Source organism: Rhinolophus sinicus, linkage group LG03 (assembly GCF_036562045.2).
Source record: "Rhinolophus sinicus isolate RSC01 linkage group LG03, ASM3656204v1, whole genome shotgun sequence".
NCBI lineage: Eukaryota > Metazoa > Chordata > Mammalia > Chiroptera > Rhinolophidae > Rhinolophus > Rhinolophus sinicus.
This window is the reverse complement of record NC_133753.1, coordinates 26,309,385-26,329,629: the sequence shown is the minus strand read 5'-3', so window position 1 is coordinate 26,329,629 and position 20,245 is coordinate 26,309,385. Positions and strand designations below refer to the sequence as shown.

Genomic DNA, 20,245 nt, shown 5'->3' with positions numbered 1-20,245 from the left:
CCACCACCTGTCTCTGATTTCATGTTGCATCTGATGTGTTTTGTAGTGGTGAAGACATTAATAAACTGTGCTTAAGCTTTCTTCATCCTATTGACTTTATTCGTCCACATGCATTAAGTTAATGAAATTGCTTTTCTCCTTGTGTTCATAAATATTAACAGCTATGAACTTTCCACAAGTCAGTTGCATAGGCTTGTTTTCCCTCATCTAGCTTTTCTTAAACATCCGTTAGTGACCAAAAAATGGTTATATGAAAGTCTGATTAGCTTTTCCTGATTCAGATTCATACACATACATCTTTATCATCCAAGTTTCAGATGGCCTAACAGCAAAAGAGGTGAGCCGAAAGAGGAGGCAAGGGTGAATATGACATTGACCGTATCTGAAATTGCTCTACAAACTTATTAACCTTGTTCATACCATCTACCAAAAAAATGCCGGATGTAGGATATTATCACATATCTCCACCTTTTCAAAGTAGCTGAGAAGAATATTCTTATCATTTCTTCAATTATTCAATGTCTTCTTATCATCTAGTTTGAATATTAGAAATTTTACTTTCTATGGCTTAGCATAGCATGCTGACCTTATTAGTTGGTATGTCCAATCGCTGGTCGATGATTTGGAGGCAAATCTCGTAATTTTCAAGATGACCCATGAGATGCCTGACTATACTTTTAAATGTCTAAAGCGCCGTACAAATGTGAAGGATCATTATCTTCTTTTCATTGCTCTTCTACAAGCATGTTTTTTCCCTTTAGAAATTATTCAATATATAGTCTCTCCAACCATAGAAAAAAGATTTTTGTCATTTTCCTTAATTGTCATTTTTCTGATTTGTCATTAAATCTGTCATGGTTTCGGGGTAACAACAATATCGGATGCCTTCTTCGTTAGCGAATATAGCAAACCTTCATTTTTCCATTCTGTCTGGTAAAGCTTAGCAATTCTCTTAGGCACATAGAATTTCAGGGTTTGAGAATTCCTTTCTTCTCAGAAAGGAAAATTTCATTGTTTTTGCCCCAGTTTCATCTTTAAAACCTTTGAAACTGTTACCAGACTGTTTTAAATTATGAGCAAAACGGGGGTTTCCGAAGGTCCCCGGAAAAAGACTGATAAAGCCGCATACATTATATAAAATGAGGCATGCAGAGGAAAAAGAGAAAGGACTAGAAGTAGAAAAACAAATGATCTTCAAGGTTGTCTCACTTCAGTAAGACAGAGGAAACTCTCTGGCAATAATCCTTTTAGAATTAGACAGACATATAAAGCAAAATGTAATAAATGAATACTGGATGACAGTCTTTTTTTCTAGTTCATTAATTTCGCTTAAAATTGACTTGAAATACATGTAAGTACACGTCAAAGCTGACATACTCACTTGAAAATTTTAAAATGTACTAATCTATGCCTGAGGTATTTATAGCAAGGGTCCTTAACAATAGGTAAGTTCTTCAGACTCAAGGACTGTCTTAAATACCGGGGGTGCCAAAAAAATGTATACACGTGACTTGTATTCATCTTCTGTTATCAGTATATATTGAGTATGACAATTTTAACAGTTTTCTTCTTTCTTAAAATATGTATACTTTTTTTGGCGCCCTCTGTAGTTCAGTTACTTATTGTAGTAACTTGTAGTTTCTTATGGCGGCAGTCATTAACATTTAGGAGACATTTTTCTTGGGGAATTAATATGTTGGTGTATACTTCTGAAAAGTAGTCTTTGCTTTATTCTTCTTTTAGCTTGTTTTTAAAACCCTTTGCATATTAGATCAGCCTCAACATTAAGATCCTCCAAGAAACTCAAGGTTGAGACTCAGGGCTCTCGAACATTCTTTACAAGTCTGTCTACAAGAGCCACCCTTGTGGTATGTTCCTGGAGCAGCACCAAGGAGAGGAGCTACTGCCTTCCAGTCACCCTGGGGGTGTTTATTAAAATAGATTCCTCCCCCCAGCCCTGCATTCAGCAAGCAGTGTTTCTGGGGGTGGGGCATGGGAATCTGCCTTTTAAACTAGCTCCCCAGGTGACTCTGCATACTAAATTTTGAGAACTACGGCCTTTTGGTACATGCCAGAGGCTTTGTCTTCCAGCATCCTTCTCTAAAATGCAGTAAAACATCTTGGTCCTCAGCACTATGGTTGATGGAGGCTTAAGCTAACCCAGAATGAACGTATTTCTGTTCATTTTGCAGCCTGTTAAGTCCAGGCCGTTCAAGTCTAAAGATATTCCTTTTCCCTTGGACAGTTTAATAATTCTCTTCTCGGGTTTCCAGGTATTTAGGGGCACCTTAATTGGTTAATGATTAAGGGGGTAGAAGTTGTTTTTTCCTTAAGGAAAGAGAGAGCAGAACAGACTCGGTCTTAAAATATTGTTAGACGTTAATATCTTTCTTATTCAGTGTCTTGTTAAATTTCCATCTGTCTGTTAAGAAGTAATCGTTTCTCTTGCTTGAATCAGAAGTATTGGAAAAGATGTTCTTGATGTCTGTGGACAAAATTCAGGGGTCTGTGAACTCGGATGGGAAATAGTTCTGCATTTATTTTCATTGATGCCCTAAATGAAATTTAGCGTTTCCTTCAATTGAAGATGTAGGCAATGAACTATGGTGGTTCGCATAAACTCTACCTGTGATTTTATTGCCAATAGAAAGTGCAGGTCTTTTCATAGCATATTGTTTGTTGTTGGAGCAATCTCAAAATATTGCTTATGCCCGTCACTACTACAAACGTACAGTAATTATTAGACCAACTGCCAAAACTTGCTGAGTCTTATTTGCTATTGTATCATATTTTAAAATTTTGATAACTATTTTTCAATGTAATTGATTTCTGTTGAAATCTTATGTATTTTATTTTATGCATTTACAAATATTATTTTGAGAATGGATCAACTAGCTTCACTACACTGCCAAAGGGAATCAGGTCCAAAAATTGGGTAAGAACCCATATTCTAGATCTTGTGTAGGATCTTTTCATCCGATACCATCTCTTTTTTTGAGATATTTCTCTTAAATGAACTATTTTTTCCTAGTCTTATAATCATCTCATCATTATGTATATCCACTTTTTTTTTTACCATAGCTGACTCCACTGGAACCCATTCTCTGTACACAACATACAAAGACTACGAAATTATGTTCCACGTTTCTACCATGCTGCCGTACACACCTAACAACAAGCAACAGGTAAGAGCTCCTTGTGTTATCTCGGTTTCTTCACCCTTGTCTCATTTTCCCCAGAAGCCTAAGTGGCGAGTTTATAAAGTCTGAAACCGGAATTGAATGTTGCACCTGTCACAGCAACAGGAAGCTTTGTACTTTGTGGAAGTAGGGAATAGCGAATGAGCTGAAAACAAATGAAGAGACACAAATTCTAGGTTAACAGCCAGCTGGATGGCTTTCTAAATTAATCGTTTGCTTTTCACGCACGGGGATTGAGGTTTTCATGAAATCTGAAGAGAACAAGTTGAAATTATGGTGATTAGATGACTCTGCAGGGTTTCAAAGAACATGCATGAGTGGGTGAAGTTTCATCTCAAGAGGCCAATGTACAAAGCAAGAAAGTACTGATGTTTCATTTCAGGTTGCAAAGCAGGTATGCTCAGATGGAGAAAAATCAAGTGTCAGTGGGATCCCCAAAAAATGTTTTTCTTAACATATTTGTCAGGACCATAAATAACAATTACATTTATCTACATCATACACCTGAGATGTACATTTATGTGCATCATACCTGAGAGTTTCTTTTTAAAAGCTCTAAAAGCACAATGCCTATTACTAAAATGTTGTCAGGGAGAAAGTACAATGCAGAAACTAAGAAGTGACAGATTGTTACAGAGCAAAATGGAAACTGGCAGTATTGTTTTACAGAGTATGTGGAGTTGTTTTTAAAAAATATTTCAGAATAAATGATAGCAAGCTGAAATTTAAAAAGAACCGGAGAGCTAACAGACTCTCCTTTCAATAGCTATTATAAACACAAGCAGTCCAATATTACTTCTGACCTTAGAATGGATATAGATTTGTTATTGTCAATTGTTGTGCTAACAGAACACAGGCCCAGCTGCAGAGTGATTCACATCCTCTTTCATGGAATTTAACCAAACACAGATCTAATCTAATAGTTCATCACTTTAGGTTTGAGTAAATCACAAATCTCGGTAATAAAATTTTGCCTCTTAGGATTCCCAAAGTCATCCAAAATAGGAAGCAAAGCTATGGATCAGGTATTACTCTGAAAGAAACCAATTTTAAGATAAATTTCCTGATCTGGAGTTTGTTGACAATTTGTTTTATGCAAATTCCAAGTTCTAGATTTCTTGGAGAGGAAAACATCATGTGGAGAAAAATATATAAACCTCTTACTAGTCATCAGACAACACATTTAAGAACAGTGAGAAATGATTTTTAAAGGGGAGATAAAGGATTATTCTACCTGATTACTCAGCAGAGAAAGGTTAAGTGGTAGTGGTAAACTATTTAGTAACAAGATTCAAGTAGTTGTTTATTTCTAACTAAATGAGTTGAAATACGGAGCAGAGTAATTGGTACTGCTACCTATAAAGATATTTTAGTTTTCTAGCGACAGAATTTATTTCTTCAATATAGATTACTTTATGCTTGGGAAAAAACCCAAAGATTGTATCTTTTAAAGGCTTTTTGCAGGAATTTATTTATAAATATTATCTTGAATTATGTACAATGTGAGATGGATAGATGGGTTTATTTCTACTTGGGTCCTTTATTAAGACATACTACATCTCAAGTCGTATTTTAAAGAAAGGCTGACAACGCTTCAAAAAGACAATGACATCATCTCTGCAGGAATGACAATATACAGACAAATTGTGTGTGTTTCTGGTATGTCCATGATCCTGAGTAGATTAATAATCTTTAATAGTGGGTGTATTCTATACAGCAGTCAATACAGGCCAGCCTTTATTTCTGTAACATCTGATCATATATCATGTTTAGAAATGAAGTAAATGGCCTCATTAAAAGATAATTTGGGATGCTTTAAAATTCTTAAGGTTAAGAGTACATTTCCTGGACATTCTAACTCCCAATTCTCAACCTTAATCTAAAAGGCTATTGTTTCTCTGAGCTGGCAGCCAATACTAGAGCATTGATTTTACTGGTATGTAGTTTATGTAAGTTAAAAGTCACTGGAGAATTTTTTTTTTTAAGTTTTATAAATGAGGTCTTATGTCTACTAGTGGATAGTTTATATAAATGTCATGTTATTTTCTTCCTTATAAAAGCCTCCATATATAAATATGAGAAATACAAATTTAGTTCAATTTTTATTCACACTGTTGAATTAAACTATCTAATAAATCCCTCCTGAAAAGGTGCTTACCTAGGATGAGTTGGGGTGCCTGAATTTGAAAGTCACCTTTCCAAGACACCATTTAATATGGAGCAGAAGGTGGTCTTAAGTGCTTTCATTGTGACTAAAGAAGCTATTTAAACTTGAAATTTAACCTGCTTTTAAGTTGTTACAGCATTCTGGAATATTGTTAATTTCTACATTCCCATCTTACGACACAAAAAGTTTATCAGACAACACCTTAGCCACATTTCTTTAAATGAAGCTCATTAAACCAGAACTTAAATTGTGTTGTAATTACTTCAGCCATTCTCAGCTTTAAAAAATCTTTCCTATGGCAAGTTCCTTTCTCACATGAAAATGGAACAAAACTGTTGTTATGGAAACTGAGGATGTAGAGATGCTGGAGCTTGGCAGAACACGTTAGATGTTGGGTAGATCTATTTGAATGGGCTATATATGTTTTGCAGATTTCAGAATATTCATATCCATATCCTTCCTTGGAAGAAATGATAAGACAGGCTAAAATATTGACAATAATTGCATAGATTGATGACCTACTCTAATGTGTACTGGTTAAAAATGAATGCCTTAAATAAAGTCGCGTGAGGGAATTGAGGAGGAAAACAGGGCATTGTCATTTATGTTGTTTGCTTATTTTTTCTTTCAGCTCCTACGGAAGCGGCACATTGGAAATGATATTGTAACAATTGTTTTCCAAGAGCCTGGAGCACAGCCATTCAGCCCAAAAAACATCCGATCCCACTTTCAGCACGTTTTCGTCATCGTCAGGGTTCACAACCCCTGCACAGACAGTGTCTGTTACAGGTATGGGTGCGGCCATAATGGCCGGAGGGCACTGGCTGGGTCTCACGAAGGGCCCCATCCAGCTCTGCTTTTTGCAGGGGCAGTGGGAGGTCTCGTACTATTTATTTTTGTCTTTAAACTGTGCATGCAGGTGGCCAAATTCACTCAATGACGTAACCTGATGGCACTGACATTCCCCAAATGTGTTGGTTAGACACCTGCTGTTTCCATTTGCACCTCGTCCTTAGGTGATGTCCTTCGTCCATGCCATCTGGTCACCAACTAATTACTCATACTGCTAATTATATTTTGCTTTTGTCATGACAAAAACAGAGAAGAATAATCATAGTAAGTAGGGAAGAGAAGCTGTTCTTTTTTTAATTACTGTATATTACAAAAGCCCAAACCATTGCTTAAGACTGATTCACTCTAACATTTTTAACTGTGGTCTTAGAGGCATTTCTATGCTTTATGAAGCATTTGGTGGAATTGTTTCAATGTCCCTTGTTGACCTAGTCTCATGAGTCTCAGAATTCAAGCATCTATCTGCAGAGGCCTTTGCAAGAATACTGGAGGGGTTTGGTGTTGAAAATGATAAGATACTGGGTTGACACGGGTGTAGTGCCAAGCAGATGTAAAAGGATAATCTAGCATTAGTAAGATGTTTCTATTATGAATCTAGCCTTTAAAAAAATATGAAATTTTATCATATCTTTTGATCGCTAAAATTTGGAAGATGAGGCTTTGTTAATTTTGGATATTTGTTTTTGAGTTAATGTAGACACCTATGCAGGAAGTGGCCAACAGAGACTGGTAATTGGTTTGTTGTGAGATCCACAACTGTCTAATTACAGGTGTAACGCATAGACATAGAGCAAGCAAGTTCAAGGAACAAAACATGTAAAGGTTACTTTGGACTGCTGCTGACTGCCACCATCCCTACATGTTCCATAATAATAACTATTACATATGTTGAACTCTCATTATAATAAGCCCCATACTATTCTAGGCACATTACATGGATTACCACATTTAATTTTTTATTTCCCCCTTCTTCTGCCTCCCCCGCCCCCCCACTCCAGTTCAAGCCGTTCTTTCTCAGTCTAGTTGTGTAGGACACAGCTCCCTGGCCCAGGCTGGTATTATGAGCCTTGCATTCCCCCCCGGCTGAGGCATTTGGTCGCCATTCGTGGGTCGGCTGCTCACAGCAGCTCACTGCAGCTCTTGGCTGCTGGCCGCTGGCCGCTCGTAACAGCACATAGTAGCCCACAGCAGCACGGCAGCTCACGCCAGCCCAGCTCCAAGGAGAGCTGTTGTTCACAATCTCAGGTGTAGAGAGAGCAGCTCACTGTCCCATGTGGGAATCATACCAGCGAACTCCACTTTAGGAGCACGATGCTCCAACCTTACCTGAGCCACCGGGCCGGCCCCACATCTAATTTTTAAAACCTATGAGGGAAGTACTGTTTTCATCCCAATTTTCAGATGAGGAAACTTAAACATATGGTGAGAGGTAATATGCCTGAGGTCAGCTGGTACTGGGCAGGTAGTACCAGGTAGAGCTTCAATTCGAATGCGTTAAGTCTGATTCTAGATCCCAGCGTCTATGCCTCACTCACTTGCCTGTGATGTAAGGGTCTTTGCTGCCCCTGCTGCTGACATACCAGAACTTTCCAGTGCCAAACCTATGTGAAAACCCAAGACTAGGGAGGTCTGTAGTTTCCTAGGCTCAGGGGGTGGAAACGCAAACAGAAGAGACCTAGATCTGAAGCCTCTTATCAAGAATATGGTCTCTGAAATCTGCTTTATTTAGACATGGAATGAAAGAATAGGTACAGGACATTTGACTATGACTGAGGTGGTTAACTATTTGCATTTAGAAAATACCCCAGGCCATTGAGACGTGCTATGTACTGATTCATGCAAAGGATGTCATCCTACTTTGTAGATGGAAAGATAAACCATTTTTGAATGGTCATTAGGAAATTTGGGGAGTGGAAAGCTGTACATTTTCTTTTAAAGAGAGCTTCTTCTTTAAAAGCCTTTATCTAAGTAAAGTACTGTCCAATAGAAATATAAAGCTAGCCACATATTAATTTTATATTTTCTAATAGCCATGTTTTTTTAAGTAACAAGAAATCAGTAAAATTAATGTTAATGATACATGTTTTTGATCCAGTCATATATTTTATTTACCTGACCATACCCAAATATTATTTCAATATGTAATTTTTTAATTTTAAAAATTGAGATATTTTACATATTTTTGGACTATGACTTTGAAATCTGGGGTACATTTTAGACTTACAGCTCACCTCAAATAGGATTCTCAGTTTTCATTGGAAATCATCTGTATTTAGAGTTCATAAAATTTGCAACTGGAAAAGTAGATTCACATGCTCAGATGGTTCCAAACATGCTTTTAAAAAGCTTTCCAGTAACTGAATCCAGTGCCAGTTTTTTAACTTAATGTAAGGTAATACTCCTTGGTCACCCTAGCCACATTTCAAGGGCTCGGTCGCCACATGTGGCCAGTGCACATCTAAACAGGGTGATAAGGAGGGAAGGTGTCTTCACCTTCTTCAACATTGTGCTAGAAGAGGAGGTGATACCTGTTTTATTCTTTTCAAGCTTGCACCCCGCCCTCCACCCCCAGCCTGATAATCATGATTTTTGCTCTCTCTTATTTTGAATTTGTTGCGTAGAAAGCCCATCTTCTTAACTTCACCGTATAATGCTGGGAGTCTTTGCAGGAGAACACTGAACTCCCCTGCTCATGACACACGGGCTTGTCTGGAATTTCCTAGTCGCCAAGCTTATTTGAAGACCAGTTCACTGCTTATAAATTGTAGATGTTGCTCTTTGGTAAATCCAAGGAACATATCAGTTTGTAACATCACTGAAGGAAATCACAGGAAACAAAAGTAGTGATCTTTTCTTGTTGTAAACTTTAGGTACATTAATTTTTCCCCAGTCCTCCAAATGAGGGCAACATGTTTCTGGGGGTACGTGGTGATGTCAGGAGAGGTTTAAAGCCCAGAATAAATAGGGCACCTCTCTTGTAGTCTTTAATGCTTGGGGAAAGGGGTGTGAAGGGGTGTATTTTCCATGAAAATAAGTGTATTATGATGTAGAATGGAAAATTTGTATTAATTTTAAGATAAAACATGGGTCTTCAAAGAATTTTTATACCTGTGAGTTTTTCTCATAATCTAGGCACTCCCCAAACCACTAGGGGCATGAATTTACAGGCCTCTTTCATTAAGAGTACTTTGGTGGACAAGTTTCGCGCTGTATTGATTTATACTAATTTGATTTGAATCTAACTGAACTTTATCCCTAAGTGATGTGGTTAGAGTAGTTGAAATGCTTTTTATCATTTGAAACCTCTTGTTCCTGACGGTCTCCACTGTAAACACTCACATTTAGTTACTGACATGTCTTGGTGCCAGTGCTGTGGAGAGTGCAAAAGTTGTTTTCTCAAAGGAGTTCCTTGATATAATTGTGTAAAGAAGTGTGCGGTCAATGTAGGCTGAAGTCATAACAAACATTTAATGAGAAAATGGGATTTGGTGTGTATTCCAAGGCACAGATGGATGAAATTCAGTGGGAAACAGATAATTCTAGGAGTGGCCAGTGGTAGATACTGAAGTGTAGACACAGGAAGGAGGCTGGACAGTATAGTAAAAAGGTTACTCCTGCAGGAAAGCCCTTAGAATGCCAGGCCATCAGATAACATTGTACAATAGAGAGTTTTAGGAAAAGTTACCCAATGCCACCATGCAAGGTGATTTGTATACAGAAAGATTGGAAGCTTGTTGTTGTTATTTATTTATTTTTCACTAGTTCTTGACAGTCCCCATCTTGGGTTCTAGGCACTGTTCTAGGCTCTGGGATACAATGTGGGAACCCAGAGAGAAATCCATATAGTGGATATGTACATGAGGCCCTGAAATGTGTGTTTTCTCTCCCTGAGGACTGGAAAGCTTATATATAGGAAAAATAGACTAATTCCGACTAATTCCAGAGGCCAGTTAACCTTAATAGTAGACAGAGCCAAGAATCAGAAATTAATCACTAAATCTGTATAGTGAAGCTTATGTCCATACCTGATAAGAGAGCCCGCTGGTCTTGCTTTTTATTTGTATCATTACAGTGAACTTTATTGTCTGGTCCCAGCTGATAGAGCAGATTAGAAGCAACAAATCAAAGAGATGAAGCAGCTGGTTAGTGACAAGAATGTACTGAAAACATCAGTAAGTGATTAGTGATAAGGGAGATGCAGAAAAAACTATTCATATCAAAGATAGAAATTCAATAAGCACAGCAGTCTGGAGTCATTCGGTTTGGGAGCAAACAGCCGAGTATACTTTACTCACCCCTGAGAGCCTCACTTTGTAAAAACACAGTGTAAAAATTTTTTTCCACCATTTTTTAACAACTAATGAATTAATGGATCTATGCATTGATCATCAAAGACTGCAAATATCACCAAAAGAGACAAATACATGTCACATAATGGGAGAACACAACCCCATGTATGAATTAGTCTCCCCACCATTGAATCTGAATCTGATCAAATCTCTCGAGAAGCCAATTTTCAGGAAATACAAAAGACAGAACCTGTTTGTATTCAACAAAATTCAGACTCTGGACAATTCTACATAACGAACAGTCTAATTTCTTTAATAAATAAATTGCAAGGTAAAAAAAAGGAACGTGAGAGAACTAGAGGGCAATTAACAGAACAAAAAATTTTTTGAGATAAAATTAATTGCAATATGTGGGCCTTATTTGGATTCAGTTCAGACAAAAAGACTACTAAAAACTCTCAGGACATCTTAAGCAATTGAAAATTGGAACATTGACTCACTATTTGATGAAACTGAAAAATTGTTAATTTTAGAATTAGTATAGTAATTAATAAGTGTTTATAATAATGGTCCTGAGTCTTTGAAACAAATGCTAAATTGTGATTCGTAACTATGGTTAAGGAGATAGCAATATATGTTAATCCTCTCAGAAAGATTTCCATATCCAGTGGTTAAAATGTAATAAATGTCAAAAGGAGTGAGTATGATATAGCACAAAATGTACTTGGAATAAGACCAGATTGTTAAACCTCTCAGATCTTGAATTTCCTTTTCTGTGCAGTGGAAGGTTGCTTGACATCTATTTAACATCCCATAAGTAAAGCATCTTGTGTAGGCAGGGAGTGTGGTGCGTGCGCATTAAATGCCCATGCCCTGCATCTTTTCTTCTCTTGAATAAAAATAAATATGCAAGCTTAAACCGGGTGGGGGTGGTGGTGAGGAATCAAAGTGGGTCAAGTGGTGGAGATTTCTTTCAAAAACTCTATTCCAAGCCGTAATTAATCAGCATTCCTGTTGTCCAATGTAGTCAAACTTCCTAAGACAAAAATCTGAATATGTCACTCTTCGTGCTTATTAAGCCATTTAGGGAAAAGCTCAGGCACCCTAGCACAGCCTGCAGCATGGAGTCCTTCAGGTCTAGCCTCTCCTGCCTCTGACCCTCCACTGGCACCTCGAGACCGGTCCTCCCCGCATTCCCTGCCTCACTCTTGAGTCATGTGGAGCTACTTAATAGCTCCCAGAATATACTGTACTCTGCCCCTCTTTGCACGTGCTGCACTCTGGGCAGAAAGGCCTCTCCTCATACAGACCCCTGCCCTGCCTTCCTCTGATGAAATTCCTGATTTTCTTCTCTCCGGGAGGGTTCCCTTGACACCCAAGACTAGATAAAGTGCCTTTGCCTAAGTGTTTCCAGTAGCACCCCGTGCCTCCCCAGGAGGGCATGCAAAACACTGGATGGAGCCTCCAGCAGACTGAGCTAACGGAGGGCTCAGCCTGTGCCATCTCGTCCTTGATGCTCAACACTAGCGCTGTGCTAGAGTATAGTCAGTGCTCACTGAGCGCTGGTGAGTGAGTGCTGTGAGAAGTCGAAAGCCCCCACGGAGGGGGTGATGGGCACACGTTTGTTCTGCCGCTGTCCCATGCCCGCATCTGCTTTCTTAGCTCACCAAACTGGCAGTCTGATCCAGACTCCAAGAAGGAGATGCTTTCCTCTACTGTTTTCATGCTAAGTCCTCTGCCTTTTCAATTTTTGGGCTGTGAATTGTTGTTTACTGGCGTTTCCATGGTATTTTAGAAGTTATCTTATGCTTCTCACTTTTTCCGTGAAGACTTCTGTTCAGATATCTCTGGAACATTCCCATGTATTAACTTGAAATTGGCTTTGGGTATCAAGAAATGCTACTTCATCCATGATCTTTGATGCCAGCAAATGTTATAAGGCCCAGACCTACTAGGAACAGCCTAATACCTAGTGGTCTCTTTGGCCCTGTGACTCTCGTGACTGGTCCCTTTTGCAAGCACCTCAAAAGTGGCAGGTTTAAAAGCGTTCCTTTAGAGAAAATAAGTGTTGTCTTGTCACAGAGCATACTGTTGGCTGTCCAGAAGCTTAAATTCCAATCCTGGCTCTCTCTGACAAGCTCTGGGCAAATCATTTAACTTCTCTGAGTCTGTTTCCTGGAGAAGTGAAGAATTTGTACCAGCTGTTCACATGGAGGTTCAGGGATATGTCAAACGACAGAGTAAGGCACAGGACAGCGTCCTGGTCCCTTAGCTGTACTCCAAGATTGGACACAGAACATATTTCAGTAGAGTGCAAAATCAAGATGAATTTTTATGATGAAACTCAAAATTTTATTGGCAGAGTTTGAGGAACACTGAATTCTCCAAGTTTCCTTTCCTTCCACTGCTAACTTTCCATCACTATTTCAGCCACTGGGCTTCGATCTGTCCTCTAGATAACCTTCTTGAGTAGAACATCCTGCCGTGTTTCCCTGAAAATAAGACCTACCTGGACCATCAGCTCTAATGCATCTTTTGGAGCAAAAATTAATATAAGACCCGGTCTTATATAATATAATATAACATAGCATAACATAATACTGGGTCTTATATAAGATCCGATCTTATATAATTTAATGTAAGACCAGGACTTATATTAATTTTTGCTCCAAAAGACGCATGAGAGCTGATGGTCTGCCTAGGTCTTTTTTTTTTTTTTTAGATTTTATTGGAGAAGGGGAACAGGGCTTTATTGGGGAACAGTGTGTACTTCCAGGACTTTTTTTCAAAGTCAAGTTGTTGTCCTTTCAATCTTAGTTGTGGAGGGTGCAGCTCAGCTCCAGGTCCAGTTACCATTGCTAGTTGCAGGGGGCGCAGCCCACCATCCCTGCGGGAGTTGAACCAGCAACCTTTGTGGTTGAGAGGATGAGCTCCAACCAATGAGCCATCTGGGAGCTCAGCGGCAGCTCAGCTCAAGGTGCCGTGTTCAATCTTAGTTGCAGGGGGTGGAGCCCACCATCCCTTGTGGAACTCGAGGAATCAAACTGGCGACCTAGTGGTTGAGAGCCCACTAGCCCATGTGGGAATCGAACCGGCAGCCTTTGGAGTTAGGAGCACGGAGCTCCAACCGCCTGAGCCACCAGGCGGGCCCCGGCTAGGTCTTATTTTCGGGAAAACACAGTAGTCCTCAACAATGCTGAGTGAATAAGGCATGGCTATCATTTTAAAGAGTGTGTTATTTATATAAGGAGATAACAATATTGCATATAAGGCAAACATAAGTGTGGCCACGCAGAAACCCTTTAGAATCTGCTTTTTTAAAATAGCAAGAACCATTTATAATTAATATATTTTAAATATCTCTATATAACAAACTGAAATTCTGGAAAGGCTTCTTATGGAGGCAAAACTACTTAGCTTGAAGCAGTTGTAATTATCAAGAGTACAGAATTTGTGGCATCTAAATTAATGAGCTTTTAACCTTGTAGAAAACCTTGAAAGTTAGATTCACCCAAAACAAAACCCTTTATTTGAAAAGAACATTCTAGGGTATCATATTCCTCATGTTGTTCAGTAAGGATTCTATTTCTATTGATGTAAACCTGATTTTAGTGTCTGTATCATTTACCTCCTGGCCGTGGTGAATCAGTGATAATTATATGTTAAGGATTCAGTTCTTTCCCTCATAGTTCATTCTAGAGGCTTCTAATTATTGGTGGGTCTTCAGTATATGTTTGTCTAAAGTTCTATCAGTTAATAAATAACTCTGTAGAAAGCCAGTGAGTTTAAGGGGCAAGTGGATGGATGGTGCCCATATTCATACCCCCTGCTAAGCATTTTCCTCTCCTTATTTAAAATAAAATCACGGCTGCTTCTTGAGGAAGAATAATGATTTGAAGTGAAATTAGCAAGAAAAGAGATTGCCAATTTAAAAATGAAAGATGTTAAATATTTCTGGATCTTTAAAGGATTCCTTTTAGAAAAGCTAGCAAATCTGTATTTTAGCATCATTTGCTTGACTTAGAAAAAAAAATAACATGATCAAATTAAAATTATACAGCTGTCAGCATTCAAGCCAGACAGTTCACAATAGACAAGAAAAATTGCCTTTATAATACTGGTATAATTAGGCTATAATGCATAAGGAGGTTTCTGTGAATTCTCTCTCCAGTTAGCAAATCGAGCGTTGCTGCCACCTTTTCTTTGTCATGAAGTGAACTAGGTAATCTTTTGAAAAAAATAATTTCTGAAAAGCAACAAATAGGCCATTCCTTGGCATTTTCTGACAAAATATAATTTGTATCTGAGGCTGCTGTTTATTTATTTATCCTACTTTCAAAAGAAGTAATCATTATTTGAAAAGCAAAGCTGAATATCTTAAAGCAAAGCCTTCTTAAAATAAAAGAATATTGAAACAAAGCTCTTCAATTTAATTTGAAAGATGCACACTCTCTGATTATGTCCTTTTAAGTCTGGGGGTTCAGAAGAAATAGACTTTGTATTGCTTCCACAATACTTGGTGCAATTATATAATTGACTTACTTTTAAATAATTAGCTAATTTGAAAATAAAGATGTTTGATCTGTTAGGATCATTTTCAGCCCTCTCAAACTTTGCTGACATCCTGGAATGAGATCTTGGAACATGATATAAAACACACAACCTTTTCATTTCCATTTTACTTCTGTTGTTATTGTTGTTTTAGGAAACATTTTTTTTCCTTTTGAGATTAAAAATAATAGGTTATTACAGACAGTCAAATGGTCCTTTTCTTAGGCCCAATTTAGCAACACATGTGCTGAAAAAAATGACTTGAACAGGCTTTCTTTAGTCAGTCTTGCTTAAAGGAATGGGAAAAGGAAAATATTCTCACAAATTCTCAGGGTCAAACACCAAAAGTAGAAAATATGGACCAAAGAATAGCTTGGTTTAAAAATATGATTTTTAAGCACTGTTGCAATTACTATATAGATCAAGATCATTTTACTACTTTACTCAAATGTCAATTTTCATTTTTAAATTATGCTTTTGATTTGGTTGCATGATGCCTGACACAGGCCAACAAGTAATATTTGTTTAATTAAAAATAATTTTTAATCCACCTCTTTTATGCCTCTTTTGCCATTTTTATTAGAAGCTGTCCGCTTATGGGCATCATGTCTAAAATGGAGACCACATTTCTATTCTTGTAGAATCTTAGCTTGTTCTGAAAGGTTGTGTGATTACAGTACCTTCCCATCCCTGAAAATAATCAGTAGGTATTTAAAATGTGGTCTTTTATGAAGACTACCATAATTTTTTCATGAAGTTATGATTGGTTTACTATCTATAAATGAAAACAGTGTTTTTACTTTAAGCTTTTGGGGGGTTTTTAGGCCTAGAAAAAATTTTGTGTTCTGTAAATACTAAATGTGGTTGAATGAAAAAGTGTGCTCATGTTAAGCAGAAATGTATATTATTTCTTGTGGGACAATGACAGCTATACTTTCCTTTTGAGGGACATCTTTATCTTAGAGAAAATACAGTTTATTCTCATGCTTTGAGACCGACAAGTGTTGACACACTTCTTTCTCTTTGATTTTTGTCTTTTTTCTCTTAGTGTGGCCGTTACCAGGTCCAGAGATGTGCCTTCCTTTGGACCTCCCATCCCCAAAGGGGTCACTTTCCCTAAGTCAAACGTGTTCAGGGACTTCCTTTTGGCCAAAGTGATTAATGCAGAAAATGCTGCTCATAAATCAGAAAAGTTTCGGGCCATGGCAACTCGGACCCGCCAGGAATACCTGAAAGATCTGGCAGAAAAGAATGTCACCAACACCCCTATTGACCCATCTGGGAAGTTCCCATTCATCTCTCTGGCCTCCAAGAAAAAGGAAAAGTCGAAGCCATACCCAGGAGCTGAGCTCAGCAGCATGGGCGCCATTGTGTGGGCGGTCCGCGCCAAAGACTACAACAAGGCTATGGAAATAGACTGCCTCCTAGGGATCTCCAATGAGTTCATCATCCTCATCGAACAGGAAACGAAGAGCGTGGTTTTCAACTGTTCCTGCCGAGATGTGATAGGATGGACTTCAACTGACTCCAGCCTCAAAATCTTCTATGAGCGAGGAGAATGCGTTTCGGTGGAGAGTTTCATTAACAACGAAGACATCAAAGAGATTGTCAAAAGGTTGCAGGTGAGTCTTTCCTTTCCCTTAACCTACAGGCAGTTTCCTTTTCGTAAAGCTTTCAGTAGACTAGAGCCAAGTTACTGACGCTTGTAGTCTTTCATGAGCTCCTCTGAAAACTCCCCTTGATGATGTGAAGCAACACAGAGTTTATCTCACACTCAGTTTCCATCATTTTTTCAGAAAGAAACGTAGTGGGGAAAGACACTTAGTGTGTGTATGTGTGGGAAACCCATTTACATATGGTTCACTGTCTTGGTGACTGATGATATAACCCAGCCAATCTGCTTTAGTTGTTGAAAAGAATTGTTTGTTTGGGTATCTGCTGCCTTGAATTTTTTAAGGACAAAATGAGTAGCAGAATACGGTTCCTCTCTGCTCCCAGCTCCCTGTAGGACTCTGTTAGAGGTTTCCTTGTAACTTCAGCGAAGCTATTGTGTTCTTTGGCTGCAACAAGTAGTTCTTTTTGGCCTGATGATGGAAATTAGTGAAGGGGAAATAACCAGACTGCTCTTCAGCTGGCAGTAGGGTATTCAGAAATAACCCTGCTTACACTGTTTGTCCAGTGCCATGTCTACCACTTAATACCCTGTTGCATTAAACCATGATATCTTTTGTTTCCTTGTCTAGTTTGTGTCAAAAGGTTGTGAATCAGTGGAGATGACTCTGCGAAGGAATGGACTAGGACAGCTTGGCTTCCATGTCAACTACGAGGGCATCGTAGCAGACGTAGAGCCCTACGGCTATGCCTGGCAGGCAGGGCTGCGGCAGGGCAGCCGGCTGGTGGAGATCTGCAAGGTGGCGGTGGCCACTCTGAGCCACGAGCAGATGATTGATCTCCTGAGAACATCCGTCACGGTGAAAGTTGTCATTATTCCCCCCCATGATGACTGCACCCCACGGAGGTAGGTCTGAGTTGGCAGCTGTGAGCCTGGGGGTCCAGAGCCGGGTTTGTGTGCATGTAGAACACCTACTGGGTAGGGGAGTAGGGTGATGTGAAGAACGCGAGATCACATGTGATGCCAAAAGTTCCCTCCATGGAAAGTCAGATTCAGGACAAAATTCCCTTTCAGCATGTGGCAGCAGCAGCTGGAAAGAATGACTAACTTGGATCATTCCGAGGATTGACATCTCAGGGTTTATAAAGTTGCTGTTACAAATAGAGAAGTCTGGTAATATCCATCTTAAACATCTTGCACCGGTAGCTCAGAAACATTGCCTGCTTACCATTGAAAGACGCTCAGCATCACAGACTGTCAGACCTTTTTCTTTTGTCTTCCATGACACTTATTCTTCTGCATCTCTCATTTGTACCCAATTGCTGTCCAAAATTCAAAGTGCTGTTTTGACCTCTGCTATCGCAGCCTGGAGGGCTGAACGTGACTGACCAACCTTTTTCTTAACTGCATCTGAGTGTCAGGAATTGGCTACAAATAAGCTGATCCTGCTCACCATACTGTGGCAGTTGGGTTCCCAGCCTTGTCCCAAAGGGAAGCAGGAGCTCCCTGCCTCTCCCAGCTCCTGCTAAGCCAGCAGTGCTGTGGAAAATTTAATTTCTCTGTCTCTGGGGGAAGTTTCTTGATGGAACAAATTTAATCACCTGTTTCTTTTCTCCTTTGGGCACACACACATGCTATTTTGGCTGGGATTTTTTCAATCTGTGAATTTGCTTTGAACCCATTATTTTCTAAGAGTTTCTCTTAAGCTTTGGCAATTAATTCTTAGGCCTTCTGAAGCCAAGACAATATTCTTTGTCCTTTTTTTTTTTAAAGATGACCAGTCTGCACCTGAGCTTTCACAGATTCATGAACACCAGATGATAGAATGTATAAACAGTTACAGTGGGTCATTTGTGTCCTTTAAAAAGTAAGCAGCAGTGACAAGCTAAATGTACTTCAGTTCTGCAAACCAAATATTATCAACCAGACAGTGCAGGATAGTATTTCATAATACTGCTTACCTCCTAGATGGCCCAGAGATTATGTGCCTTTGTCAGAATATGGTGAAATCGCTTTGTCTAACAGCCTTAAGAAACGTTTCCTTTTGGATGACTGGATAACCTGGTTAACTAAGGCAGGGTAGGTGTGTAAGGCAATTGTAGAATATTCCTCCTGCCCCCAAAAAGAGCTGAAAGAAAAGGTTCTGGATATATATTTTGGTTTCCAGTGAATTCTCTGGTTTCTTCAAGCTCACCATTAATAACGTTAAGCATTTAGCTGAACTGGGATTCCAGAATGTCTCTTGAGGTGGATCAGAAAGGCTGTTAGGTCCTTACAACACTATCCAGCTGCTCTGTGCTCTTCCTATGTCTGTCTTCTGCTCCTTGTTCTCTCCTACAGATTGTCTACTTCATTGCTTCTAAATAGGCAGCTATCAACTGAAGAAGATAACCAAGCTTGGTAACTTGTCAACCTTCATGACACACAGTACAGGGTTATAGCTACTAGTCTAAGGATTCATTTACTCAAAATGAAGCCAATGAGCTCGTGATGTCATCTCGTGTGCTCAAAGGTCTTTCCCTTGTTTCCAGATCCCCAGTTTGTAAGGGGTGGGGAGAGCAGAGGGAAATGAGTGTGTATGGGATACATTACCGACCTTGAATTGTGAATAGTCGTTGCTAGAAAGATGGGTCTGAAGGCAGATAGGTCCATGATAGGAGGTGGTTTATCCACAGCAAGATACCAGACTAGATGTGTTTTCTGTGGTGTGTTGGTAAAAACAACTACCATTTGCTGAGTGTTTAATGTCCAGTTCCTGGAAAAAAGCACCATTAATATTATTCCTATTTAAAGGAAACCCAGGACTCAGAAAGGTGAGTAACTTCCTAAGGTTACCTGGCAAATTTAGGTTTAACTTGAGAATCCAAGCTCATTGCTATTTTGTATGCGTGGGGCATAAATCCTTTCCTGCTATTTCAGCATCAGCAGGGACTTGCTGGTGAACTGGCTCTCTGTTGTTTGTAACATTTGCTGATTCTCGTGGTGTAAATACTGCTCCCACTGTGCCCATTTTCAAGCTGCCAACACGACACTGCTGCACACAGAGCTGGGATAGAGGCTTATAGTCCAGTCTTGCAAACTAGGATGGGCTGGTCCCGTACACCCCTAACAAATGAGCTGTGTTTGTCTTACTCTCCCTATATTGCTTCTAAGACACTCGTGGCCATCCTCTCCTAGCCAACGGAGCTGGTAGTGACATGACCAAGGGTGTTGGTTAGGACGTGGGATGAAGGATTGGTGTACTGCACAGCCCACCCGCCACAGTCCCAGGAGCACACTCTGCTCCTTTCACTTACAGCTTCCATCCCAAAAGCTGCAGGTGTGACATCCTGCCATTGAGGCTTCAAAGGACCAAAAGCCCTGCTAGCCCCTTCCCTCCTTTAGAAACTTCAAAGGAACAGTTGAAGCATTCACACCTTGCTACAATTTTCAGCAAAATAAGATAATTCTCTTCTGTCGTTTTTCTTTTTTTTTACTTCTCCTCCGCACTTCACACTCCCACTGCTATTTTCCTAGCAACTAATTACTCTGTTCTTTGACTCTACACTCTCTCCTTCCTTGTCAGTTGTTACTG

At 39.3% G+C, this 20,245-nt stretch overlaps 1 protein-coding gene across 21 annotated transcripts in view; it reads left to right on the top strand.

Annotated features, from left to right (window-relative positions):
- SIPA1L1 (signal induced proliferation associated 1 like 1) overlaps window positions 1-20,245 on the top strand; it is a 347,617-nt gene that overhangs the window by 241,172 nt on the left and 86,200 nt on the right. For all 21 annotated transcript variants that reach the window (XM_074327276.1, XM_074327274.1, XM_074327262.1 and 18 more), the window contains 4 exons: window positions 3,082-3,185; window positions 5,999-6,156; window positions 16,108-16,681; window positions 17,303-17,577. In XM_074327276.1, coding sequence (XP_074183377.1) covers window positions 3,082-3,185; window positions 5,999-6,156; window positions 16,108-16,681; window positions 17,303-17,577 — 1,111 coding nt within the window. The remainder of the gene's footprint in view (window positions 1-3,081; window positions 3,186-5,998; window positions 6,157-16,107; window positions 16,682-17,302; window positions 17,578-20,245) is intronic.